Below are 19,248 nucleotides of genomic sequence, written 5' to 3' on the forward strand. Positions count from 1 at the left end.
TACAAAAACAAACCCAAAACAATTAAGAAAATGGTAATAGGAACATATATGTCTATAATTACCTTAAATGTAAATGGATTAAATGCTACAACCAAAAGATACAGACTGGCTGAGTGGATACAGAAACAAGATCCATATATATGCTGTCTATAAGAAGCCCACTTCAGACCTAGGGATAGATACAGACTGAAAGTAAGGGGATGGAAAAAGATATTCCACACAAATGGAAATCAAAAGAAAGCTGGAGTAGCAATACACATATCAGACACATTAGACTTTAAAGTAAAGACTATTACAAGAGACAAGGAAGGACACTACATAATGATCAAGGCATAATCCAAGAAGAAGATATAACAGTTGTAAATATCTCTGCACCCAATCTCTGCACCCCACTCAATACATAAGGCAAATGCTAACAGCCATAGAAGGCAAAATCGACAGTAACAATAATAGTAAGAGACTTTAATACCCCACTTACACCAATGGACATATCACCCAAAAAGAAAATAAATAAGGAAACACAAGCTTCAAGTGAAACATTAGACCATCTCAACTCAATTGATATTTATAGGACATTCCATCCAAAAATGACAGACTACACTTTCTTCTCAAGTGGACACGGAACATTCTCCAGGATAGATCACATCTTGGGTCACAAATCAAGCCTTGGTAAATTCAAGAAAATTGAAATCATAATAAGCATCTTCTCCAACCACAACACCATGAGACTAGATATCAATTACAGGAAAAAAAAAAACTGTAAAAAATACAAACACATGGAAGCTAAACAATACAGAATTAAACAACCAAGAAATCACTGAAGAAATCAAAGAGGAAATCAAAAACACCTAGAAACAAATGACAATGAAAGCACGACGACCCAAAACCTATGGGATGCAGCAAAGGCAGTTCTAAGAGGGAAGTTTATAGCAATACAATCCTACCTCAAGAAACATGAAAAATCTTGAATAAACAACCTAACCTTACAACTAAAACAATTAGATAAAGAAGAACAACAACAACAAAAAAAATGACCCTAAGTGAGCAGAAGGAAAGAAATCATAAAGATCAGAGCAGAAATAAATGAAAAAGAAGTGAAGGAAACAAGAGCAAAGATCAATAAAACTAAAAGCTGGTTCTTTGAGAAGATAAACAAAATTGATAAACCATTAGCCAGACTCATCAGGAAAAAAAGGGAGAAGATGCAAATCAACAGAATTAGAAATGAAAAAGAAGTAACAACTGACACTGTACAAATACAAAAGATCATGAGAGACTACTACAAGCAACTCTATGCCAATAAGTTGGATAACCTGGAAGATATGGATAAATTCTTAGAAAAGTGCAATCTTTCAAGTCTGAACTAGGAAGAAATAGAAAATATGAACAGACCTATCACAAGCACTGAAATTGAGACTGTGATAAAAAAAAAATCTCCTCAACAAACAAAAGCCCAGGGCCAGATGCATTCACAGGTGAATTCTATCAAACATTTAGGGAAAAGCTAACACCTATCCTTCTCAAACTTTTCCAAAATATAGCAGAAGGGGGAACACTCCCAAACTCATTCTACAGGGCCACCATCACCCTGATACCAAAACCAGACAAAGATGTCACAAAAAAAGAAAATTACAGGCCAATATCACTGATGAATATAGATGCAAAAATCCTCAACAAAATACTAGCAAACAGAATCCAACAGCAATTAAAAAGATCACATACCATGATCAAGTGGGGTTTATCCCTGGAATGCTAGGATTCTTCAATATACACAAACCAATCAATGTGATACATCATATTAACAAATTGAAGGACAAAAACCATATGATCATCTCAATAGATGCAGAAAAAGCTTTTGGCAAAATTCAACATCGATTTATGATAAAAGCTCTCCAGAAAATGGGCATAGAAGGAAATTATCTCAACATAATAAAAGCCATATATGACAGAGCAACAGCCAACATCATTCTAAATGGTGAAAAACTGAAAGCATTCCCTCTAAGAACAGGAACAAGACAAGGGTGCCCACTCTCACCACTGTTATTCAACATAGTTTTGGAAGTTTTAGCCACAGCAGTCAGAGAAGAAAACGAAATAAAAGGAATCCAAATTGGAAAAGAAGTAAAATTGTCACTCTTTGCAGATGACATGATATTATACATAGAAGATGCTACCAGCAAACTGTCAGCACTAATCTATGAATTTAGTAAAGTATCAGGATACAAAATTAATGCACAGAAATCTCTTGCATTCCTATACACTAACAATGAAAAGTCAGAAAGAGAAATTAAGGAAACTCTCCCATTTACCATTGCCGCAAAAAGAATGAAATACCTAGGAATAAACCTGCCTAAGGAGGCAAAAGACCTGTATGCAGAAAACTATAAGACACTGATAAAAGGAATCAAAGATGATACAAACAGATGGAGGCACATACCATGTGTTGGACTGGAAGAATCAACATTGTGAAAATAGCTATACTACCCAAAGCAATTTGCAGAGTCAACGCAATCCCTATCAAATTACCCATAGTATTTTTCACAGAACTAGATCAAGAAATTTTACAATTTGTATAGAAACGCAAAAGACTCCAAATAGCCAAAGCAACCTTGAGAAGGAGGAGTTGGTGGAATCAGTCTCCCTGACTTCAAGCTATACTACAAGACTACAATGATCAAGACAGTATGGTACTGGCACAAAAACAGAAATATAGATCAATGGAACAGAATAGAGAGCCCAGAGATGAACCCATGCACATATGGGCAGCTTATCTTTGACAAAGGAGGCAAGAATATACAGTGGGAAAAGACAACCTTTTCAATAAGTGGTGCTGGGAACATTGGACAGCTACATGTAAAAGAATGAAATTAGAATACTTCCTAACACCATACACAAATATAAACTCCAAATGGATTAAAGACCTAAATGTAAGGCCAGACACTATAAAACTCTTAGAGGAAGACATAGGCACAATACTCTATGACATAAATCAAAGCAAGATCCTTTTTGACCCACCTCCTAGAATAACGGAAATAAAAATCAAAAATAAACAAATGGGACCTAATGAAACTTAAAAGCTTTTGCACAGCAAAAGAAACCATAGACAAGGTATTTCCTAGGTGATGCAGTGGTTAAGAATCTATCTGCCAGTGCAGGGAACATGGGTTCAATCCCTGCTCCAGGAAGTCCCACATGCCTCGGAGCAACTAAACCCTTGCGCCAAAACAGTTGAGCCTGAGCTCTAGAGCCCATGAGCCACAGCTACTGAGCCTGTATGCTGCAACTACTGAAGCCCACGTGCCTAGAGCCCATACTCCACAACAAGAGAAGCCATGGCAATGAGGAGCCTGCGCACCATAATGAGGAGTAGCCCCCACTCACCACAAGTAGAGAAAGCCTGTGTGCAGCAGCGAAGACCCAGCACAGCAAATAAATAAATAAATTTATAAAAGCTTAAAAAAAAAAAGAAGAAGCCATAAATACGACAAGAAGACAACCCTCAGAATGGGAGAAAATATTTGCCAACAAAGCAACTGACAAAGGATTAATCTCCAAAATATACAAGCAGCTTATGCAGCTCAATGTCAAAAAAGCAAATAACCCAATCCAAAAATGGGCAGAAGACCGAAATAGACATTTTTCCGCAAGAAGACAGGCAGATGGCTAACAAACACATGAAGAGATGTTCAACATCACTAATCATTAGAGAAATGCAAATCAAAGCTACAATGAGGTATCACCTCACACCAGTCAGAATGGCCATCATCAAAAAATCTAGAAACAATAAATGCTGGAGAGGGTGCAGAGAAAAGGGAAGCCTCCTGCACTGTTGGCGGGAATATAAATTGGTACAGCAGCTATGGAAAACAGCTTGGAGGTTCCTTAAAAAACTAAAAATAGAACTAGCATATGACCCAGCAATCCCACTCCTGGGCATATACCCTGAGAAAACCATAATCCAAAAAGAAACATGTACCATAATGTTTATTGCAGCACTATTTACAATAGCCAGGACATGGAAGCAACCTAAATGCAGATAAGCAGATGAATGGATAAAGAAGATGTGGCACATCTATACAATGGAATATTACTCAACCATAAAACGCAATGAAATTGAGTTTTTTGTAGTGATGTGGATGGACCTAGAGTCTGTCATACAGAGTGAAGTAAGCCAGAAAGAGAAAAACAAATTCCATATGCTAACTCCTATATATGGAATCTAAAAAAATGGTACTGATGAACCCAGTGACAGGGCAAGAATAAAGATGCAGATGTAGAGAACGTGGGAGTGGGGGAGGGGGTGAAGGGGAAGCTGGGACGAAGTGAGAAAGTAGCACTGACATATATGCACTACCAAATGTAAAATAGATAGCTAGTGGGAAGCTGCAGCATAACACAGGGAGATCAACTTGATGATGGGTGATGACTTAGAGGAGTGGGATAGGGAGGGTGGGAAGGGGTCACAGGAGGGGGGGATGGGGGATATATGTATAAATACAGCTGATTCACTTTGTTGTACAGCAGAAACCGGAACAACAGTGTAAAGCTATTATACTCCAATAAAGAGCTTAAAAAAATAAAAAAATAATTAAGTTTTAAAAAAAGATTAAACAAGATACAGCTTATAAAGTAATAAATACAGTGCCTTGTATTTGGAAAGAGCTCAAAAATATTAACAATATATTTTCATTGTTATAATCCAGCTATCATCATCCAAAATAATTTAGATTAATAGAGTTATGTAAATAGAGGTTCAGTGACCAATTTACCTTTTTCTGTATAAGACATAATACTGTGAGGATAAAGAAAAACCTGTTCCTTAACGTTATTGTGGCAGTCATTTCATTAGTATGTAAGTCACATCAGTATGCTGTATACTGTAAACTTATACAGTGCTGCATGTCAATTATATCTCAATAAAATTGAAAGAAAAAATAAATTAAAAAAAAAAAGAAAAACCTGAGGATTTTATCCCTGTTATGTACATGCACTTCTCAGGTTTCTTGAGATTTTATAAAAATACAACCTCTGATGAGTGGTGACTTTCAGGTAAGCTTTTAGTAGTGGAATTAAGAGTTCACTTGTGGCTTTTGAGAGTATAGTGTTAGTAGAGTAGTAAGGCAGAAATCTGAATATTTGAATTTAATTTCAGTATGGAGGAAGTGGAAGTTGGTCTAGACCATTATTCTGAGCAGTGGTTTGTGAAAGAGAGAATATTCATTAAGTAAAAGGAGAGTTAAGCAGCATCAGGGGCCCAGCAAATCGTATATGTACTTGTAATATTGACCATCAATACTGCTGTAAGTTTTCTGTAGCACTCACAGCTTGGGCCAGGAATGAAGAAAACAGATAGGTAGGAAATCCAGGATTACACATTGGAAGGACGTGTGTGGCAGAAGGTTAAGGGACTGAGAAAATTAACTTTCTTTTTTAAAAGTTTTTTCCAACTTAAATATAATTGACCAATAAAATATATGTATTTAAAGTGTATAACATGATGATTTGATATATGTATACAGTGTGAAATAATTATGACAGTGAGGTTAATTAACACATTTATCATCTCACAGTTACCTTGTTTTCTTGATGATGAGAATACTTAAGATCTACTCTCATCAATTTGAAGTATACAATATAGTATTTTTAACTATAGCTACCATGTTGTACATGAGATCCCCAGAACTTATTCATCTTATAAATGAAAGCTTGTACCCTTTGACCTGCATCTCCCGTTTTCCCCACCCAGCTTTCTCAGTGATGTAACAAACTGATGAACTGTGAAGTCTATGATTAGAAGGAAGTAAAAGAAAAAAATGAAGGATTAGCATATTTCACTTGGATCTACGAATGGGTGTTCACTGGACTAGGTCTTTTTTATTTTATTCATTGATCCATCAAATAATATCTATCATACTACAGACACCATGCTAGGTAACTTGATTTATAACGTAAACAAGGTAGACACTGTCCTTGCCTTCATGGAACTTGCAGGCTGGTGAGGAAGAAGGATGCCAAACAATTGGAAGTTATGGAAAGGCGGAAATCGGGATCTTTAAAGACCATTTTGGCTTTTAGACATTCCACTACATCCACAGTGCCTGCACAGTTAGGATAGTAGGCACCATGGGTTTATGCTAGGGAATCTTTTTTTTTTTTTTTTAATTTACAAGATGAATTTCGTAGTTTTATTAATTAAAACACACAGCTTACTAGATACTTTTTTTTACTATGAAAATGTTTTATTATATAAAATTTGCAGAAATACATAGACAAAAAAAATCTAACAATATTATGGATCCTGTACAAATTTCAATGAGACTTCATATTCATTCAAAAATCATTCGTATTCATTCATTCATTCATAAGCATTTTTATGTCAGTGTGGTAGTCTGCAAAGAGCAGTGAGAGGATTTTCTCTGTTTTAAAAACCTGGTCAGTATTAGCTGATTATTTTCATAAGTCCAGAGGTTCTAGAATTGAACTTATGAAAATAATCATATGCTAGGGAATCTTGAAGAAATTAGTGGGCTCCTTTCCTATCCCCCTTGCCTCCCTTCTTCCACATCTAGGATGGCACAGTAGCAGCTGAGTTAATGCTTGCTAATCACCTGAATCAGCAATTTTTAGTCACACCCACCAATTTAATGATAGTTTCTCCTTATTCTTTTAGTTCTCCCCTCAGAATACATCTGAGGAAATTTATGAGAAAAGGAAAATGATGAAACTAAGTTGGAAGGTAAGAATAGGAAATAATTGAAAGCAGTCAAGATAGGGAAAAAGTACAGAATTGGAGCAGAATGATAGTTTTGAAAGTTACGTTATGTATGACTTGTTTGAGACTGAAGAAATTAGTGTGGAAAAAAATTAAAGCATAATTAATGGATACATCCCTCCATGAATTTTATGTGGCCAAAGCATCTAATTTCAGTTGTTCTTCAGAATAAAACTTCCTCTTTGGGGAAAATGAGAGAACTCTGAATTTCACAGTGAGACTTTTCTAGGCAAATTGGAAAATGCACCTAAAATCCTGAGTTTTTGGCATGTGGCTTTCTCAAGAGAAAAAGAGATATTCATAGTGAACATACCATAACACTCTGCCCTGAGGTAAGGCAGTCTGGCAAAAACATGTCAAAACTTGAACAGCTTTCTGTTGTGCCGCACCAACTGGATCATAGTTTCTTTTTAAAAGTATCTTAGAGAACTAACCCAGACACTTTAAAAAGTTGGTTAAAAAAAATGATGCTGGATTTTTCCTTTACTGACAAACAAAAAAGATTCATTCAAGGAGGACTGAGATTTCTGATTTCTCAAGTTGTACTACAGTGGTCTTTGGCCATAATATAGGATTTGATCAAATCTTATACGGATGGCATGAAACTGGCAGCAGTCACTGGATATCTGGATGCAGTACCCATCAACATGTGCATAGTGTGCAGTGGTCGTTCTAAGATGAAGGATTTGATCCAATTTAGTCCAGCCAGAGGCAAATCTGTTTAAGAAAGAAATAGTGTTCTATAAAATATGAATAGCACCCACTGATGACATTTCACTCACCAACTTGAAAGAGGGGGCAACAATAATTTGGAAATTTTGTAACAGAAATGTATTTTGCAGGCAGGAATAAAAGATTGTTGATTTTCAGAAATAAGTAAATTAGTGAAGGGACATCGAGATATTAAAGCAAACAATAATGCTGTCTTAAGGCAACAAAATACAGTTTTAACCATCCATTGAAAACATAGAAAATGCTATTTATCAGTAGCAATAAATATCCAGTCTCCAGCACAAATGGGATTAAATATAAAAATTGCCATTTTGTGTAGGATGAAGACAGTGGCAACCATTCTTCTCCCAAAAGCTGCTCAGCCAGTAATTTATCTCCAAGGATATGAAGCCTTGTCCACTGAGTCAGAAGATGTAGAAATGAAGAACACAGTTCCTGAATTTCTCCAAATTTAACAGTTGGATGACAATTATAAAACCAGTCCATGAATTTGGTTGCCATTGAGATGAGAAAAGGAGTTGATTTCACCTAGCAAGAAGTAAAAGGAGAAGGAGGAGGAGAGGAAAGGAAATTAAAACAAAAATGACAAGAGTGATGGAATGTCCACTACTCCACTTGGTCCTGCAGTGGAGGCAAGTTTCCCTGCAAAAGTAGCTTAAGCATGTGAAGGATATCTTGATAGAGAATTAATATTCAGTCCAAAAACTCCAGGGATGTCAGTTTGCTTAGCTGCTGGATAACTATCTTAACTTGGGAGAGAGATTTACTAATGGGTTTGTTGGGGGTGCTAGGTAGCACAGCTCCTGGGGGCACCATTTACATCTTACTCTACCTGAACAGAGCTCCTTGGAGTCATTCAGGATGGGATCCCTGCAGAACCCAGCCCTTCCCACACAAGTCCCTGAGGGTAGACAGGGGACAGCATCAGTTCCTTAAGTTATGAGAAGACCGTGTGGAGAGGCTCTGCCACTCCAATCCTCCCAGGAAAGGGATGCAAGGAAAAGAGCCCCTAGGACTACCTTCTCATAGCACAGTAGCTTAATTGCCTCAGCCTTGCACTTTTGAGGCACTTAGTAGGATCAGGTATAAATGTAGGGGAAGCTGGAGGTTCCCAGCCCTGGGTAGGAGTCACTTAAGTCCTCTTGTTCCTTCTGGCTTTTGGAGCTCAATTGCAGGAGCTGGAATCCCTTTATGATACTCTCTCAAACTGAGATTCCACTGGTAAGCAGTTGGGGCCTCAGACAGATAGATGAATTCTAATTTAAAATGCCTAATAATATACGAAAAATTTTTTTAAAATATGACCTGTAATTCCGCCATCGTCACATAATTTTTAGCTTTTGCATAATGCTTTCTCTTTGGTCCTTGCTTGCATGCTTAGATATATATTTTACTTAGTTGAAACATATTCATATTCATTGTATATGAACATTTAACATCACATTTGTCTTATTTTTTAATAGCACACAAATGTTAATGGATAACACTGGTGTGATTTTGAAAAGCATTTAAATAGAATTTCTAGTTTCTCTCATAAAATCGATAGTATAGATTTGTGCTCTCCGAAACAGGAGTCACTAGCCAGCCACACATGGCTAATGAGCATTTGAAATGTGACTATTCTGAAATGTGCTATGAGTGTAAAGTATACACTGAATTTTGAAAAAAAAGATATAAAATATCTTGTGAATAATTTTTATATTGATTACATGTTGAAATGGTAATACTTTGGATATATTGGGTTCAATAAAATATATCATTAAAATTAAGTTCACCTATTTCTTTTTACTTCTTTTAATGTGGCTACTAGAAAAGTTTTAATTACGTATGTGGCTTGCATTATATTTCTGTTAGACTGCACTGGTATAGATTATCACATACGGCTATGAGATCTGAGCCGTATCAGATACAGCTATGAAAAAGAAACTAAAATTGCAGCCAAATCATCTTTGGTGTTTTCACTAGGTACAATATTGTGCAGCTTTTAAAATTATAGACACATGAATGTGTGTGTGTGTGTGTGTGTGTAATGTTATATCAAGGCAAGAAAGTATGACATAAAGCTGTAGAAATATTTTAAAAACCTAAGAATTTTCCAGAATGCTAATATGCTGACTAGAGATGTGTTCAGAAGGAAGATGGGATTACAAAGTGAAGTTTTCTTTGTTTTCAAATTTAAAAGAGTGCCTTTGTGTCTTTGTCACATTGAAATATATTGAAGCTAAAAAACTTGGTTTTTTATTAAAAAAAAATTCTGGGTAACACTGATTCATAGGCTTAGGTCTGGGTAAATAAGGAAATGGTGGTGTATTCGTTTTCTCATACGTGAGTGGTATAGGGGAGAAAGGACAAGCCAGCTATATCTTCTCTCCCACTGCTCAGTGGGAATGAGAAAGTGAAACTCCATAAGACAGTATGGTTGGTAAAATATTTTGTTTGTAAAGGAATGAAAGCATGAAGGAGGAGCATTTACATCTTTCACCACTTTGAAAAATGTAAAGAAAAAGATTAGAGAACTGAATCTAAGATGCTTTTAAAAGAATTAAAGTTCTGAAAATGACTTGCCACGTTCAAGTTCTTGATCTTGCTCAATATTTTCTTCTTCATTCATAGATTCATGGTGTTGCTATCTAAAGTTGAGAAATCATCAGAAGAATTCATGGAAATAATGCAGAGTTTAAGTAGTATACAGGTTTGCTTTTTTTGGCATATAACTTTTCATACTTCTATTACCCCATTCAAAAAAGGAGACTCCAGTCCCAGAAAGAGCTTACAGGGGATATGTTCAATTTATTTTTCATGGGAATTTCTTTTCTTATATGAACATTAATTAACCATAATATTTTAGTTATATCTGGCTTCTTCACATTTAAAAGTAGATTTATTAATTATGTTTAGTCTTTTTAGTTAATAAATTGTTTTTATTCATGTATTTTAAGGTTTGCAATAGTTAACCTACCAGAAAAAGTTAAATTTCATTATCGTAAAATTTGTTTTTCAAATGAAGGAAGCAGTGTACTGTTTTTTCACTAGACTTATCAGTAGTAGTATATTTGTAGAGAACTTAATTCATTTAAGATGACTTTCTTTTAGGCTTTGGAGGGCAGCAGAGAGCTTGAAAATCTCATTGGTATCTCCCATGCCTCATGTGTCTTAAAAAGAGAACTGCAGAAAACAAAAGAACTAAGTAAGAGAAATTTATGAGTTTCTAATGGTGTCTCTCTGTTACTTGTTTGCAAACTTAGAACAGGAAGCCACATATCTTTTGCCAGGATATGTTATTTCAGGGATTCTTCTTGAATGTGAAGGGAAAGACTGTACCTTGGTAACTGGTATTAGGCTTTTTTTATGTAGTTCTCATTCTTTAAAAAAGATATAAGGTATTGCATTTTGTACTTGATACTTATAAATATGTATTGCTTGAAATTATTGTTTCCTATGAAGTTGTTTCTTCCAAAATGAGAAATTATTAATATTCTGTATTAATTTTTTAATTAATTTATTTTTTAAGTTCTTTATTGGAGTATATTGCTTTACACTGTTGTGCCAGTTTCTGCTGTACAACAAAGTGAATCAGCTGTATGTATAAATATATCCCCACACTCCCTCGTATTAATTTTTAATGTAAGATTTTTTTTTCCTTTAGTGACAAAAGTAACAAAACAAAAACTATTTGAAAAGAAGAATTCAGGACTTCCCAACAAAGGTAAAGAGTTGTTTTAATTTATTATATTAAGAGATCCTTTCATCTCATTTTACCATTTCAACCAATTATCGTGAGCCCTTTTTTAGTGTGTTCTTTTAAAAGACCACGAGTCTCCTTTGAAAAATTTATATTGCATTTAGCAGAAGACCATTTCTAGTAAGATCAGCTTCCCTGACGATTGAACTTTTGAAATACAGTTTTCAGTTTGAGTTAAATTTTTTCTTCTATTCAAACTTCTTTTTGAGAATACAGACAAATGGGGCAACAATGCATTAATATATGGCAGCTTTTAATGGTGAATTAGAAAGACACACAAAGCATAAAAAGTTACTTTGTAACCAGTGTTCTGAAAACTTTCAGATTATTAATGACATCTGATCTACTGTGGACTCTTATACCTCTGAGCATTTCACAGTATGGGGAACTAAATTAGCAGATTTTAAGTTCTCATAACACATGCACATTCGTACCTCAGTAAGCAAAATAATCACAGACTATAAAATATTAAAACCATTAGACCAACTTAAGAGGGATCATTTTAATATTCCTGACATGAATGCCATTTGGCAGTCTCTGCAGATAGGGGTAGGCCTTGAAGTGGGTCATGTTTTAAGTATACCATTTTTGAGTACCAATGACTACCATTTGTTGAGGCCTAGTAATTACTATGTTCCCAACACTAGGATCATTACAACAACCCTGCACGATAGCTATTATTGTCATTATAGATAAGGAACAAAGACACAGAAACATGTTAAGTAACTTGCCCAAAGACACTGCTACTTAAGTGTCAGAGCAGGGATTCCAACCAAAGACCAGTCACACCTCAAAAAGCGTGGTCTTTGCATTATTCCGTGTTGTCTCTTCCTAAAACAAATGAAATCATCGAGTCATCCCAGCTCTCAGATTCAAACATAAGGCGTAACTGAAACTGGGTCAACCAATCTAGTATGTTAGTCTGTGTATAGGATCTTTAACAAAGCCAGCGATGAGTTTGCAGTGGAAAGAGCTGGGATTCCCTGCTGGTCAGTTCCAGAGACCAGCTGGGATTCCTTGCTGGTCAGTTCCAGAGACCAGCTGGGTCATGGCAGGGCAACAGCCATGGGAAAACTCCAAAACTCACGTCGGAAGGGCGCTGAACAGGCTTCCTGAGCCATTCAGTTGGGCAGCTAACTCCCATTAGGATCCATAGAATTTAAAAGCATGAAGGCAGCTCTTTTCTAGAAAAGACTTGGGATCTCTTCTCTCCAGTGCTGTGTAACTTGATTATAATGTGTAACTGGTGTTTAGTGGTTTTAACCTCTCTAACTTGACAAATTTTAGAGGATCATAATGGGAAACTGGAATTTTTATTATTTCCCAACTAGAGGAAATTTTTCTTCTGTATATTTTGTGGCAATGGTGTAATTTTTCTTAATCTGTAATTTCCTAGAACTAATTAGAATTAAGCTTTACATTAGGCTTTTGCCAACAGTTTTGAGAAACGAGGAAGAGAAAATTGTAGAACAAATAGGTGAACTGTCACTGCTAATAATTAATGGAAAAAATTTCCCAAAAGTATTGTTTCCTTCCCTAAACATTTATTAAGACATTATTTCCACGTATTAAAACAGTCATCTCCTTTCAGTTATCCAGTACATACTCGTTCTTGCTGTGTTTCTGCATGATCAGCCTTAAAACTATTTTCTAGTATTTTATGCATTAAAACTGACTTGCCCATTACCATGTGTTCCCTAAGAACTGAGTGTTTGTTCATGCACAGAGGAGATTGTATCACTAAATCATGCTTTAAAGTTTCTAATAAGCATTGATTATTTGTTGTGGCTTAAATGAAATCTGAGCTAAGGTATATTAAATATATAATATTTATATAAATTATATAGTAATATATATGAGAATGTATAAGTCATTTTCCATTTCTGTTTCTTGGCAGGAGCTACATTAGTTCTTTATATTTACTGAGATATTCAAATCTTTATTAGTTGTTCAGCTTATTTTTTAAAGTAATATTGCCTGAAAAATAGATTGAAGCTTTTTTTTAATTTTGAATTTGAGCTAAATATTTTTACAAAATGTTTTCTCCTATTTTTTCCTCTGGTTCTTAAGATGTGTATTTTTTAATTTTGGTGGGTTTTTTTTTTTTAGTTAAAGATGATGCACACCATCACGTGCATTATATGTAAATTTCTTTGTTAACTTTCACCCCCTTCTATTCATACATTCTTTTTAACAGGGCTTTGTTAGTTTTTTTGACAGTTCAAACTAATTTGCTTTATATATTCCTTATTTGGGGATCTAGCCTTCAACTTTTCATAGAAATTTCTACTTTACTCTTTTCTTTAACTGTGCTGTTACCCAGAATTATTTAAATTTTAAAACATTTTGCGAATCTCTATAACATTAGAAATTATATAGTTAGAAATTATATAATATAAAAATCAGCCCTATAATATGTTTTGGATTTGGTTTATTAGGTAATTATGAAAATGAAAATAAACAAAAAAAAAAGAAAGAAAATAAACAGATTACTTGTTTCACTATCAAAAGAATGTCCTTCAGAATTTTTTTTCCTCCAGATTCTTACCAAATTTTCCTAGAATAGTTAAAATAGACAACAGGAGAATTCTAACATTTATGCTGTCACTGCACCTGTGAATTGGTCCTTTAGTTCTGTTTATTTTTTTCACTTCAGTGCTAGTTTGTTTAGCATCAGTTGCATCTTTATTACAGGCAGAGAAGTATAATTATAAAGATAAGACTCTAGTGTTTTAATTAAATAAACATCTGACACCCATTCTAACACTTTATATAACCTATTCCAGGAAATTTAAAACATACACAATAACATGTTAAAGGTACACTGAGATTTTCATAGTTTTCAGAACTGGACCTTGCCAATTAGGGAATGCCTTGATAGAGCCTATGAATAAAGAGGACCTCCTTTCCTAAATACAAATTTCTTAAACAAAGGAAGGCTTCTTTCTTTTTTCACTTACTTAGGAAGTAAGCCTAACTTCACTTTCCTTAATAATATTGTCTTTATGACTATTAGAAAAATAATGAAATGAAAGGTTCTTTTTCTATTATATTTGGATGTGAATTTTCAAAATTATCTTTAATTTGTTATGCTGAAGATTTAAAACACATGACCATTCAGTGGGTTGATACAAATGGAATGTCACATTATCATCACATGGGAAGGCATGAAATTTATTTACTTTATATAATCAACCTCTACATAAAACAACTTGATACAGATATTCCTGAGACAATGGATGGCATTATATTGTACTTAGAATTTTCATTTTTTTCTGGAGATATTAGAAAATACCATCATTGTTTGTCTATGACTAGTACTTCCAGTAAACAAAATATTTTTTAAAAGAATGTAAGCAAATTGTAGAGCAGTTGCCAAGATATGAAATCTAGACACTTAGAATATGAAATCTAGACACTTAACTTCAGTCCAAAACATATTTTATCTGTTTTGAGAATAATTGTGTAGGTTGAAGTATGCATATTTTAAATGAAGTATAACCATCTGAACGTAACATTGTTCAAAAAAGTTGATTGTTTCAGCTGTTTGTAATACAAAATATTTCAGAATTTCCAGCACTGGCCTTAAAAAGAAAAAGTACAAGCTATAATGTTCCAGCTTTCTTTAGCTAACTTACTGTCTTTTTGCATTGTAAAATTCATCTTGGTTATAGGATTTTGAAGTTTCCAAATTCTTGGACCACAGGACAAATTTTACACTCCTTCTGTTCTAAGACTATAAGATAGTTTGATATTGCCTTTTCATTCTAACCACCCACTGAAGTATTTTTTAACTTAAAAATATGTTGTTATTTCTCCCACTCAGTCTTTTTTTTTTTTTATAAATTTATTTTTATTTTATTGGCTGTGTTGGGTCTTTTTTTGCTGTGCACGGGCTTTCTTTTTAGTTGTGGTGAGTGGGGGCTACTCTTCGTTGTGGTGCGCAGCCTTCTCATTGCCGTGGCGTCTCTTGTTGCGGAGCACGGGCTGTAGGCGCGTGGGCTTCAGTAGTTGCAGCACATGGGCTCAATAGTTGGGCTCACGGGCTCTAAAGCGCAGGCTCAGTAGTTGTGGCGCACGGGCTTAGTTGCTCTGTGGCATGTGGGGTCTTCCTGGAGCAGGGATCGAACCCGTGTCCCCTGCATTGGCAGGCGGATTCTTAACCACTGCGCCACCTAGGAAGCCCTCCCCCACTCAGTCTTGAAAAAGTATTCACCACATCAGCTAAATAATTTTACTCCTAGAAAACTACTACCCTTTTTTTCTTTTGTAACATTAAGCGATATCTTTTTTCAAACAAATACTCCAGTATTAATAGCACTGAGGTTTGAAGTTTAGACATGATGAATTTTAGGAGAAACAACCAAAATTCCCTTATGCTTTAACATTCTTAGTTTATCTGAAGATGAAAAATAGAGATGTTAGTTTTGGTGACATAAATACACATTAATGTACAACTGTGGTCCTCACCTCTTTATAAGGATTCAGTTGTCACATATGCTATATGTGGGTCATACCTTTTCCTATTAATAATGTTAATGCGTTTGCTTTACACTATTCATCACTGTTTTAGGGCTACATTTCGACTGCTTACTTGAGATTTGTCTAGGATTTAAGGAAAAACAAATTGGTTTATTACTTTTCAAAGGCTTTTAAATAATTTCTTCCATGATTTAAATTTTTTAATACTTTACTAGAAGTATGATGCTTTTATCTTTTAAATAATCAGTTAAAATTTTTTAAACCATAGATTTTAACTCATTTAATAGCAATTATGTGTTTAAGAGGTGTAAATAACTTGCTATCAGACATTACAAATATCCAGGTGCTCTGTATGTGCTGATGACAACAAAATTGAAACGAAAGACTGTAATAATTCTGACTGGTTTTCTCTGCAGAAGATATTGATTATTTGTGTGTGGTGAGAGATTTGGAAAATTCAATTAAAGGAGTTGTGCAAAGGTTTCATAAATTTTCCTTCTACAGCGTGTACACAGACATTGTTGCGTATTAAATCAATGCAACACTTCACAATATATTTTCTTTGAAACATAAAAATAAATAACATTTAAACAGTTCTGCTTACTACAGAAACAAATTTTATTTTCTGTGAAGCATTTAGTCATGTGCTATCACTGACTCATACACATTTGCCAGCTGTAACAAATTTTATAGACATTTTCTCCAGAGACATATCTCACATACTATGAATTTTTAAATGAGCAAATGGTGAAGAAGGGATGTCAGCAATATAAAAATTGATCAGTTAAAAGATAAAAGCATAAGTAAAGAGATTTGTATGGTAGTCTTAATAGGTTTTATTAAATAAAAATACTATAAAAAGACAGTAATGAACAGACTGAAGACTAGCTGTTCTTGAGGTGGAAAAAAAATTATTCTGGCACATTTAGTAGAAATTGGTTTTATGTCACCTGACAGGTGAACATTTTTTTTCCACTTTAACTCTTAGAGTAGTCAGAAAAGCTCCTCAAAGTGTTAAATTCTCTAAGTAGTTTTTGTATTTTAAACACATCTATATAATAATAAAGCAGTATTCATAGTGTTATACAACTAATTACATAGTTAAAAGCAGGACTCGGGCAATCAGTAAATATTAGGTGATTTTTTTCCTCAGCTCAGACCTCACATAGGAGGAAAGTCTTTTTCATTCACACTGTTCACACCATTTGTTTCAGTCCTCTGGAATCCCTCTTTCAGGACTCGAGGCTTCTCTACTACTTCTGTCTCTGCCTGGATTGCACTTTTTTCCTTCTCTGTCTAGCAAACTCCTGCTCATTCCTTAAGGTCAGCCTTCAATGTCACATCATTTGAAATTTTCCCCAGCTCGCCTAGGTAAAAAGCTAAATTTAGCTTCATTTTCTAGGCTTCTATAACACTTGCCTGAATGTTTATAAATATATTGTGTTGTAGGGTATTTTAATTGTCTGGTTACAGGGCTCTCTCTGGGCTTCTCCTTGGCAAACAAACAAAAGCTTTATCTCTACACTGTAGCCCCAGAGTCTAGTATAGAATCTGGATGGAAGGTCCACAGTGCATGTTCAGTGAACGAATAAAAACAAATGGCCACTCTAAGAATTTTTTAAAGGAATTACCTAGATATTTTCAAGTACTTATAAATTGCTATTTCTTTACATGCCTCATTCATTTAATATTTATTGAATGCCTGCTAGGAGCCAGGCACTATCCTAGCATTGGGGACACATTAATAAACAAGACAGACCTGGTTCTGCCTTCAGGATTATAGAACCTAGCACAAAAGATGAGTAATTATAGTAAAACATAAGCACACATTATAGTAATAAGTTTCTTGGCAGTTTTCATCCTAAATTTTTAAATGTACGTTATGAAACAGAATCAGGCAAATCTGTAGGATGTTGAAACAAGACTTTATAGCCCCAAGGTGTTATTTATAATATAAAATAAAACTTTATGTTTAGGTTCTTTATTTTAATTTCATTTTGATTCAGCATTTATTCTGGATCATATACTATGACAACTTACTTTGCACTGTTTTCTGAGAAAAAAAAAGAACAACTTTTTTCTTTGATATAGAATTATATGATCTGGACAGCCATGAATTCCTTAAAACCATTTTAAACCAAGGTACTGTTTCACCTTTATAATTAAGTTTAGCCTTGTTAGATTTTACTTTTTTTTTTTTCAGGTGGGAATATTTTAATTATATTATCAAATTTGGTATTGTCTGTAAAGAAAATAGAGACATGCACTTTGGTGCATTATTTAAAATTATATTTAATCTATTCTCATAAATAATAGGAAGGCAGTCTGACAAGATCTATGAGTTAGAGACCAACTGAAAGACAGCACTGTTGAGCTTACCAGGCTAGCTTTCAAAGAGAGCATATTTTTTAGTGAATATAAAGAGGGCCCTTAATTGAGTACCTTTAGTAAAAATAGCTAACTAAATAGTGACAGGTGGGTTATAGTTTCTGTAGGGCACATCTGACTGAACAAGATATAACAAGTCAGTGATTTTTGAAATGTGCTGAATTAAGTAAATAATTACACATTAATTAGTTGTACCTTTCCTTCAAAACAATTCCTGTGGATTCAGCAAAACAAGTGAAAATGGTATACTTATAAATAGCTTACTGTAACATATTAGCTAGAAGCATTGAGTCATGATGTAACATTAGTGTTTAGTGTACCTGCAACTGAAGGTTCACAGTGAGAACTAGCATTATCCCAGACTTAGTGGCATCAATATTAAGATTTTTAGAAGCTAACCAGATGTTGCCTGTTTTCTCTCAGAAAAAAAAAATTAATGCAAAAAGAGAATTCTGTTATCTACTGAAAATACATTCCTTTGGAAATGGTATCTCAAGTGATTAAGATTATCTTCCTAACTAGCTGTCTTAAAAATATTCGCAGAGCATCTTCTGCAGAAAATTGTATCATTTTCACTCCTTAAAATGTTTATTCTGTAGTATACAATAAATAATAGCTTATAATAATAGCTTATATTTATTGAGCACTGTTATAAGCACTTTATATGCATCTCATTTAACCTTCACAACAACTTAGGTGAGGGAGTTATTTTCTTTATTGTATAGGTAAGGAGACTGAGGCACAAAGAGGTTAAGCACCTTGTACCAGAATCACCTAAGAGACAGAGCCAGTATCCTAAGTAGTCTGGTGCCAGAGCCTGTGCTCTTGCCCACTACACAGTAGTAATCAGTTAGTAATCAGTGAATGTCAGGTTTCATGACTGAGCAAAGGTTTTAGATCCTATTAAGTTTTAAGTATATAATATATATAAAAATACACACATTCATTCATTATAGGGTTAAATGTTTTATAAAATGTCTGACCTGTAGAAATCCAACAGCAAACTAGTAGGTGGTGATCATAAATACACAGTTATATACACACATAAATATTCACAGTTATACATTTGGCAAATGAATATGCACATTTAGTATATGACAGTCTCATTAATGAACTTTTGGGAAATTTAAGA

At 34.4% G+C, this 19,248-nt stretch overlaps 1 protein-coding gene across 5 annotated transcripts in view; it reads left to right on the top strand.

Moving 5' to 3' along the window:
* Positions 1–19,248, top strand: part of ITGB3BP (integrin subunit beta 3 binding protein) — a 94,545-nt gene that overhangs the window by 68,431 nt on the left and 6,866 nt on the right. For 3 of the 5 annotated variants that reach the window (XR_009050223.1, XR_009050222.1, XM_057717490.1), the window contains exons 5-8: positions 10,118–10,196; positions 10,598–10,691; positions 11,151–11,210; positions 17,820–17,870. Coding sequence is in view for 3 of the 5 variants with exons in the window: in XM_057717490.1 (XP_057573473.1) it covers positions 10,118–10,196; positions 10,598–10,691; positions 11,151–11,210; positions 17,820–17,870 (284 nt within the window). In the remaining 2 variants the exon portion in view is untranslated. The remainder of the gene's footprint in view (positions 1–10,117; positions 10,197–10,597; positions 10,692–11,150; positions 11,211–17,819; positions 17,871–19,248) is intronic. The other 2 variants (XM_057717510.1, XM_057717519.1) reach the window with 1 other exon arrangement.

This window comes from Hippopotamus amphibius, chromosome 1, assembly GCF_030028045.1.
Source record: "Hippopotamus amphibius kiboko isolate mHipAmp2 chromosome 1, mHipAmp2.hap2, whole genome shotgun sequence".
In the NCBI taxonomy this organism is placed as follows: Eukaryota; Metazoa; Chordata; class Mammalia; order Artiodactyla; family Hippopotamidae; genus Hippopotamus; species Hippopotamus amphibius.